This window comes from Boleophthalmus pectinirostris, unplaced genomic scaffold (genome assembly GCF_026225935.1).
Source record: "Boleophthalmus pectinirostris isolate CB_2022bp ecotype Guang Dong unplaced genomic scaffold, ASM2622593v1 HiC_scaffold_2788, whole genome shotgun sequence".
In the NCBI taxonomy this organism is placed as follows: Eukaryota; Metazoa; Chordata; class Actinopteri; order Gobiiformes; family Gobiidae; genus Boleophthalmus; species Boleophthalmus pectinirostris.
The window spans coordinates 1-9,881 of NW_026571280.1; the positions used below are offsets into that span (position 1 = coordinate 1).

Consider the following 9,881-nt stretch of genomic DNA (forward strand, 5'->3'; position numbering starts at 1 on the left):
AATTTTTTGTCAACAACTTGAAAGAATATCAAGGTTTAACTTTTACCCTGTTGGAGTGTAACTCTTTCCTACATTCTGATACTTTACTTATTTCAATAGTCCCTCTAGTTTCTGAATAAGAGACATTTGAATGTAAAAAATCTGCCCCTATTTCCCTCCGTTACCACTTGACCGGACTCCAGTGCCAAATGGACTGGGTCAGAGCGGTTCTGTGCTGTCCTCTGTGCACGGGATCTGTGCGGCGAAAGTGAGAATGCGCTTGTGTCCTCCGTGCTCGAGGACAGCGCGACAGGTTCCGAGGTGATGCAAAAACATCCTGACAGAAGCGCGAATCCCATTTGGTTGATTATATGTTGTTCTGAGCGTCCGTTCACGCAATTGGTTCTTCCCGGGGAAAGCGTTTCTCAGGCCGAGGCACCAAACACCACTCCCCGTTCCAGCTCATCTGGGCCAGACATGAACCGGAGCTGCTCCCACTGGTTCAGGAGTCTGGGTTTGGACCACTGTTCCCCAGTTTTATGGGTGTATCCTCATGCATAACAACAAACCGAAGATGACAAAAAAGCCTGTAGCAGCTGAAGTGTGTGTTTTCTTCTGGTCGGCGTAAATACATTGGTGTCTTTGTCCAATCAGAACACTTCCCCACCCCCAGACGCTCAGCGGAATTAAATAAAGCCGATTTAATGTGTTTTCCACGTAAACCTCAATTCAGAATTATTATTTCCATGTAAAACTCGAAGGACAATATTTTAATTCCAAACTAGAACAGGTTCTATGTGATTCACTTGAATGACCCAATTGATCAAGAAAAAGGCGACTGTATCCAAAAAGCGACAAGTTTGCAGGTCTGGACTCGACTTTTATCGCCAACCTTCTGTGAATTTAAAATCACGTATCTGAAGTTTTGCACCACATTTCACAAATAATAATAACAGTTTTGTCTTGTATCTGAACTCGAAGTGCAGACTCTGATCCTTTGAACAATTAAGAGTCTCAAAGCGAGTTTTTATTTTACTGAAGACAGGACACAGCTGACGCGACTGTGCTCCGCAGATGTATCCCACTGCAGTGTTTGTGATCGGAGATTTAATATCTCATATGAATCTCCTCGTGTCTGTGGTGTGCAAATTTTGTCGCTTGTTTAAAAATCATTACAATTTTTATATTTATTTAACTAATAACTTTATTTAGATGTTAAAAAAGGTTTTTTTTTTTTTTTTTGAAAATGCTGTCTTAGCTGAAAACAATGTACTAATATGTTTTTTAGATTTCACTTTTATTTTTGGTGCAGTCTATCGTCCTTTTACACTTCAACTCTACCTCAACTTTGTTTTCTATTCCCATGTGGTTTTATATCTGTGTGATCCCTCAGCAGTCCAGGTAGCTTCTGTAAGCGTAAAATAGTCTATGTGCTCTTATACTTGTTCTGAAACAGCTCAAGATCATTCTAAAGCTTCAGAAAAGCTTCATTTCTGTCCTGTGAACGTGACTTTTTTATTATCGAGACTTTGACAACCCTCTCTGGTTTGAAACATACAAATACTGACTCATTTTCATTCCAAAATCATTTAAAACAACAGAAACAACTCCCCAATGTTAAATGTGTTTAATATGTTGTTGATTTCCATTATGATTCAGGTTTATTTTTTACATAACATCTTGTGTTACGTGTTAAATGTTTAATATGTTGTTGATTTCCATTATGATTCAGGTTGGTTTTTCACATAACATCTCATTGGTAGCTGCGGTGAGAGCGGCCACCATGGTCACGAACTCTGTGAAGTCCACAGATCCGCTGCCGTCCATGTCCAGACCAGTGAAAATTTGATCCACTGCTTCTGGGTTATTAGAGGCCTGAAAACAAGAAGAGAAGAGAAGGCTTAGGTTTCAGGATTGTCCAAATAACATGGATTTAAACACTTTTCCGGCGTGTGTCTTAATGTGAAAATTAAAGGAATAACTCAAAAATGTCCTAACGTTACAAGGGCGGTCAGGGCATCAGGGCAAGGCCGTGACGTCATATGCAAGGTCTCTATATGGTGTTTTAATAACATTATCTCGTTTCATTTCACTCTGAATTTAGTTCTACACTTCATCAGCCTGGGAAAAGTGAAATGTCATGATTATATGTGACAGGTCGAAGTGTTGAATTGACATGAAAATAGGCTGAGGTATGACTGTTGGCGTCACCATGTATGTTTTGGTTCGTTTGAGGGCTTGACCTTTGGCTCCGCCCACATCTCAATGCTGCTCTGTGATTGGTCGCCCTGCACCTGCCGGGCCCTGTCGCACCAGCGAGGGCCAAAGTCTTGTGAGTTTGTGACTCACAAATATCATGTGAATCCATGTTGCTGTGCAGGGTGAGCCTGCAGGGGCCATTTTCAGTGCTACGTGACATCACAAAAGACTGCTGTTTGTGGGAGGAGTTTATGTGCTTTGTCTCGTTTTAAAATAAGTAAATAAATATCTTCAGTCGATTGATTATGAAGCTAACTGAAGGCACTGATCTGTCTGAAGGGAAAAGGTGCCCAAACATAACAGACATCCCACAGGCTACTCACCAAGCCCTCAAACTCTTTCTTTAAAAGTGCAGCCAGCTCTTTTTTATCGAGAGTTCTATTCCCCCCGGCGTGTTCATGAAACACCCCAATCAGTGCTGCCATCGCCCCCTGGAGTGCAGACATGATGACGCGTCTGCTGTAAGACAAAAAACAAACAAATATTACAACAATTTTACCAAACTGATGTTAATCTTAGTCAACAAACGTCGTCTGTTCCTGTGCACATCGTCCATGTCTGTAAAAATTCACCCAATTTTTTATCTCCTGTTCTGCAAACTCAGAGCTCCTCAGGTCAACTCCTTATGTAACAGATAATACTCCCTACAACTATACAAACAAAGTAAAGTGTGGCACTTTTGAGGATTTTAAAATAGAAACTATAGCAATTTTAGTAAAATAATTATAATTTAATTGTGTGTATAAATGTAGAAAGTAATAGCCCGTGACTAAACTAAATACAATGAAATATGAATCTTCTACAAAAAAAGTTAATAAACAGAAGAAAAATCTATAAAATTTGGCAGAAAATCTCAGATAAAACACTCACTTGGTTTGGAGAGTTTTCGGTTGTGCAGAGGTTGAGGATGTGTGCAGAGTGAATCGTGTCATATTTCTTAAATAGCCTGGCACGCCCGACCCGCCTCGTTTGTTTGCCCACAAACGATGTTACGTAACCGTGGTTCTGGTTCATCAGGTTAAATTACAACAGTTGTTTTCTGAGATGTTTTACCTGCAAGACATTCGTGGAAAAAAATAACTGTGATATTCCGAACCTACATTATAATGATCAGGGATTTAATATATAAGTTTAATGCCATACTGTGGAACATTCTAGTCAAATCAGAAAAGTTACACAGTGCACCTTTAAAAAAAACAATTCTATATAAATATTACGGGTGTAACAATTCACAAACATTACGGCTTGGTACGTATCTCGGTTTTGAGATTTATTTGTGTTTATTAAAATAACTATTAATTTTAACATTATACAAATGAGAACATAAAATAAATGCAAAGTGCTGCTGCTTGGTAATACTAATAATTTAAACAAAATATTTTCAAATAAACAACAAAAGTTTGAAATATATATAATATATGAACCGTTACACTCCTACTAAATGTTTGTGTTGTAACATTGCAAGCTAATGGGTTTAGTCACCGATCGAAAAGATTACATTAAAGATTTGTAAATATATCTGTGTGTGTATATATATATATATATATATATATATATATATATATATATATATATATATATATATACCACACACACACACACACACACACATTTTTTTTTTATATATATATATTTTATGACAAAGTACAATGTTATTAATAAGGAAGTCTGTCTCTTCCCCCTTCTCCATCAGGGAGTACGACATTATTATATTATAGAATCTGAAAACTACCAAAATTTCAGTTCCAATAGTGTTTTAATAAAGTGGAATTGAATAAAAAATGAGATTCAGGATCATCATTAATTCCATATCCTTGTACATCTCCCATTGAAAACCTGTCGGACCAGTTTTCACACAATTCTGTTCAAATATTCAACCCATCTCAAGCAAACAGAGCATTTATTTTGTCTTACTTAATTCTACACAACGCCAACTTCAAACAGAGAACTGATTTAAAATAATTTAATTCGGAATAAAAAATAATTCTCCTTTAAAAAGACCATGTAAACACTCACTTCTAATGATTATTCGGAATTAAACTTAAATCCGAATTAAGTGGGTGGTTTATTCCGATTTTAAAGCCGAATTAATTTATTCCGTGATCATGTTAATATCATTTATTCCTCTTAAAAAATAAGACGGGGGCGAACAAGACCAGTGGGCCTGGTCAAGCAGAAAGTAAACAGGAAGGCCAAAAATTCAAGTTAATGCATCTGATATAAAAATGTATTCAACAGATACATATGTACTCTAGTTTATGAAACTGTTGACCTTTTTTCTGTGCCATTTTTGGTTCTAAAGTTCCATACGTTTTAAACAGACCATGTATGAAACATGGAGCAAAAATTATTTCCCAAATTTCAAAGACCTGCAAATCATGTAAATAAATGGATGTATTTCATCATATCTTGTGTTATTCCATCTTTGAACTGTTGATGAAGGGACATGATTTAAAAAAAAAAAAGTATTTAAAATGATAAAAATTTGCTTGGAAGGACTGACATATTTTATAGAAATAGTTTCCTTTCATTTTGAAGTAATATTAAAGTATTCGGAAGAAAAAAGGTGACGAATGATGTAAAATCATGCACCTTCTACTTGTTTGTACAATTTTCCCTCCGTTACTTTTCCCTCCGTTACCATGACCTTTCTTAATAAAAAATCTCATTAGTCAAAAAATAAGAGGTTTTTCAACCTAATCTTGTACCATATGGTAGAAAACTATATGAAGCAAATATTCAAACCAGTTTGTTAAGGATATGTAAGTGAGAACCAAGAGTTATCACTGTTTGGATTTATTGCCCAAAAAGTGCTGCATATTTCATTCCCTCCGTTACCGACATGAGTTTTTTAAATTTTTTGTCAACAACTTGAAAGAATATCACAGGTTTAACTTTACCCTGTTGGAGTGTTAACTCTTTCCTACATTCTGATACTTTACTTATTTCAATAGTCCCTCTAGTTTCTGAATAAGAGACATTTGAATGTAAAAAATCTGCCCCTATTTCCCTCCGTTACCACTTGACCGGACTCCAGTGCCAAATGGACTGGGTCAGAGCGGTTCTGTGCTGTCCTCTGTGCACGGGATCTGTGCGGCGAAAGTGAGAATGCGCTTGTGTCCTCCGTGCTCGAGGACAGCGACAGGTTCCGAGGTGATGCAAAACATCCTGACAGAAGCGCGAATCCCATTTGGTTGATTATATGTTGTTCTGAGCGTCCGTTCACGCAATTGGTTCTTCCCGGGGAAAGCGTTTCTCAGGCCGAGGCACCAAACACCACTCCCCGTTCCAGCTCATCTGGGCCAGACATGAACCGGAGCTGCTCCCACTGGTTCAGGAGTCTGGGTTTGGACCACTGTTCCCCAGTTTGTATGGGTGTATCCTCATGCATAACAACAAACCGAGATGACAAAAAGCCTGTAGCAGCTGAAGTGTGTGTTTTCTTCTGGTCGGCGTAAATACATTGGTGTCTTTGTCCAATCAGAACACTTCCCCACCCCCAGACGCTCAGCGGAATTAAATAAAGCCGATTTAATGTGTTTTCCACGTAAACCTCAATTCAGAATTATTATTTCCATGTAAACTCGAAGGACAATATTTTAATTCCAAACTAGAGCAGGTTCTATGTGATTCACTTGAATGACCCAATTGATCAAGAAAAAGGCGACTGTATCCAAAAAGCGACAAGTTTGCAGGTCTGGACTCGACTTTATCGCCAACCTTCTGTGAATTTAAAATCACGTATCTGAAGTTTTGCACCACATTTCACAAATAATAATAACAGTTTTGTCTTGTATCTGAACTCGAAGTGCAGAGCTCTGATCCTTTGAACAATTAAGAGTCTCAAAGCGAGTTTTTATTTTACTGAAGACAGGACACAGCTGACGCGACTGTGCTCCGCAGATGTATCCCACTGCAGTGTTTGTGATCGGAGATTTAATATCTCATATGAATCTCCTCGTGTCTGTGGTGTGCAAATTTTTGTCGCTTGTTTAAAAATCATTACAATTTTTATATTTATTTAACTAATAACTTTATTTAGATGTTAAAGAAGGGTTTTTTTTTTTTTTTTGAAAATGCTGTCTTAGCTGAAAACAATGTACTAATATGTTTTTATAGATTTCACTTTTATTTTTGGTGCAGTCTATCGTCCTTTTACACTTCAACTCTACCTCAACTTTGTTTTCTATTCCCATGTGGTTTTATATCTGTGTAATCCCTCAGCAGTCCAGGTAGCTTCTGTAAGCGTAAAATAGTCTATGTGCTCTTATACTTGTTCTGAAACAGCTCAAGATCATTCTAAAGCTTCAGAAAAGCTTCATTTCTGTCCTGTGAACGTGACTTTTTTATTATCGAGACTTTGACAACCCTCTCTGGTTTGAAACATACAAATACTGACTCATTTTCATTCCAAAGTCATTTAAAACAACAGAAACAACTCCCCAATGTTAAATGTGTTTAATATGTTGTTGATTTCCATTATGATTCAGGTTTATTTTTTACATAACATCTTGTGTTACGTGTTAAATGTTTAATATGTTGTTGATTTCCATTATGATTCAGGTTCATTTTTCACATAACATCTCATTGGTAGCTGCGGTGAGAGCGGCCACCATGGTCACGAACTCTGTGAAGTCCACAGATCCGCTGCCGTCCTGGTCCAGACCAGTGAAAATCTGATCCACTGCTTCTGGGTTATTAGAGGCCTGAAAACAAGAAGAGAAGAGAAGGCTTAGGTTTCAGGATTGTCCAAATAACATGGATTTAAACACTTTTCCGGCGTGTGTCTTAATGTGAAAATTAAAGGAATAACTCAAAAATGTCCTAACGTTACAAGGGCGGTGGGCAAGGGCAAGGCCGTGACGTCATATGCAAGGTCTCTATATGGTGTTTTAATAACATTATCTCGTTTCATTTCACTCTGAATTTAGTTCTACACTTCATCAGCCTGGGAAACGTGAAATGTCATGATTATATGTGACAGGTCGAAGTGTTGAATTGACATGAAAATAGGCTGAGGTACGTCTGTTGGCGTCACCATGTTTGTTTTGGTTCGTTTGAGGGCTTGGCCTTTGGCTCCGCCCACATCTCAATGCTGCTCTGTGATTGGTCGCCCTGCACCTGCCGGGCCCTGTCGCACCAGCGAGGGCCAAAGTCTTGTGAGTTTGTGACTCACAAATATCGTGTGAATCCATGTTGCTGTGCAGGGTGAGCCTGCAGGGGCCATTTTCAGTGCTACGTGACATCACAAAAGACTGCTGTTTGTGGGAGGAGTTTATGTGCTTTGTCTCGTTTTAAAATAAGTAAATAAATATCTTCAGTCGATTGATTATGAAGCTAACTGAAGGCACTGATCTGTCTGAAGGGAAAAGGTGCCCAAACATAACAGACATCCCACAGGCTACTCACCAAGCCCCCAAACTCTTTCTTTAAAAGTGCAGCCAGCTCTTTTTTATCGAGAGTTCTATTCCCCCCGGCGTGTTCATGAAACACCCCAATCAGTGCTGCCATCGCCCCCTGGAGTGCAGACATGATGACGCGTCTGCTGCAAGACAAAAAACAAACAAATATTACAACAATTTGACCAAACTGATGTTAATCTTAGTCAACAAACGTCGTCTGTTCCTGTGCACATCGTCCATGTCTGTAAAAATTCACCCAATTTTTTATCTCCTGTTCTGCAAACTCAGAGCTCCTCAGGTCAGTCTAGTCGAACTCAGAGCTCCTCCGGTCAGTCTAGTCAAACTCAGAGCTTCTCAGGTCAGTCTAGTCAGACTCAGAGCTCCTCAGGTCAGTCTAGTCCAGTGCTTCTCAATTATTTTCTGTCATGCCCCCCCTAGGACGAATAAAACATCTCGTGCCCCCCCCCCCCCCCCCCCGTGTGTAACACTGCCACCTTATATGACGCCAACAATGCTCGCTGGTTTACTGAAGTAGCAGTCACAAAGCGGGATGATTGTCGGCAATATTCGGCATGTTTTCGCTGAAAAATCTCAACCGGCTTATCAGAGTGATTGGGGTGTAATGTATTTAAGTGACGCCTTAATTTATTGGGCTTCATGCTGTCGGCTGCCAACATTTTTAGACGCAGTAAGCACACCGGTCTTTCCCACCGTAGTCACAGTGAAGCCAAGCGCTACATACGCTTCGTCATATTTCCTCGTCTTAGCTTTCGGGAGATTTTCGTTTGTCTCTTTATCTCCGTCTCTCTCCGCCTGTCTTCTCATCCCTGTTAAATATTTTTTCATGGTGTCACTTGAGGGTCTGCTACACTTCGTGTCTACACTTCATACTCAAACTCTGTGCTGTGTGCAAAGCGCGCATGCTCAGTGCAAACAAAACTCCTACACCACCGAGCGAATGCTCCCTGTGCACACTCTGCCAATGAGAGCGCCACTGCCCCCTAATGTAGTGGAAGTGCAATTGCACTTTATTCTAAAGGCCCGTTCAGACCAAAGCGTCAAAGTGTCCACTTTCTATGTAAAGTCTATGTGGACGCGCAACTAGAGCGTCCTGCGTTTTTGCGGCGCGTTTTCGGCGTCAGCGCGGCGCGAATCTGGCGTCAGTGCGGCGGCGTCTTCAGCGTTTTGGCGTCAGCGGCCAAAGACGCGCATCCAAGGCGTCAGCGTCAAGAAGTGGAAAATGCTGAACTTTTCGCGTCAGACGCGCCGCGTCAACCAATCAGGGACGAGTATCCAGAGACGCAGCGACGTTATTATCAGGAAAGAAAGACCCGAGAACCAGAACGAGAACCACAAACATGAGCGGAGAATAAATATATACGCCACAATCACCGAGACGATCACGAGGACTAAACCAGGACCGGACCAGGACCAAACCAGGACTAGACCGAGACTAGACCGAGACTAGACCGAGACTAAACAAGGACTAGACCGGGACTAGACCGGGACTAGACCGTGATTAGACCAGGACTAGACCGGGACTAGACCGTGATTAGACCAGGACTAGACCGGGACTAGACCGGGACTAGACCGGGACCAGACCGGGACTAGACCGTGATTAGACCAGGACTAGACCGGGACTAGACCGTGATTAGACCAGGACCAGACCGGTATTAGACCAGGACTAGACCGGGACTGATCCAGTGTCATTAGCGGAGTAGAAATATATATCCGCCCCAGTCGTCGACCCGATCTCCTCCGCTGATGTTTTATGTCATAAAAACACTCTCTCAGTCTGGTCTGACATTGTTTCGGGAAAAGAGCGGGACCGGGCTTTTTGTTTCCAGGGCAACGGACGCGCGTCAAGTATTTTTGTCCCGTTCGTCCACGGCGTCAAAGATGCGCGTCGGGGGCGTCTAAACTCAAATGCAAAGGCTCCAAATAGAGGCGTCAAGGCGTTTTTTGACGCGTTGGTGTGAACGGCCCTTAAGACAGTAAAAAAAATCAAAATAAAAAGCATGCTCCCCGAGGTCAAACGCGCCCCCCTTGACGGAGCCTCGCGCCCTCCCAGGGGGGCGCGCCCCACTATTTGAGAAGCACTGGTCTAGTCAAACTCAGAGCTCCTCGAACTCTGAGTCTCAAAAACATGAGACAGACAAAATTTTTCAAAATTAACTATAACATGGGCCCATAAAAAAAGGTCAAAATAACAATGTCAACTGAAGAAACAAAATCTACTTC

The 9,881-nt window shown here is 40.7% G+C and overlaps 2 protein-coding genes across 2 annotated transcripts; both read right to left on the bottom strand.

Moving 5' to 3' along the window:
- Positions 1–1,591: 1,591 nt before the first annotated feature.
- LOC110158752 (protein S100-A1-like) lies at positions 1,592–3,160 on the bottom strand. The gene is made up of 3 exons (XM_055159793.1): positions 3,109–3,160; positions 2,562–2,697; positions 1,592–1,854 (listed from the first exon to the last, which is right to left on the bottom strand). Exons 2-3 carry the CDS (start codon positions 2,682–2,684, stop codon positions 1,708–1,710), a joined length of 270 nt encoding a protein of 89 aa, XP_055015768.1. The 5' UTR covers positions 2,685–2,697; positions 3,109–3,160; the 3' UTR covers positions 1,592–1,707.
- Positions 3,161–6,681: 3,521 nt separating this feature from the next.
- LOC129410856 (protein S100-A1-like) lies at positions 6,682–7,780 on the bottom strand. Its single transcript, XM_055159794.1, has 2 exons — positions 7,648–7,780; positions 6,682–6,944 (listed from the first exon to the last, which is right to left on the bottom strand). The coding sequence occupies exons 1-2, from the start codon at positions 7,768–7,770 to the stop codon at positions 6,804–6,806; spliced, it is 264 nt and encodes an 87-aa protein (XP_055015769.1). The 5' UTR covers positions 7,771–7,780; the 3' UTR covers positions 6,682–6,803.
- Between the last annotated feature and the right edge of the window lie 2,101 nt (positions 7,781–9,881).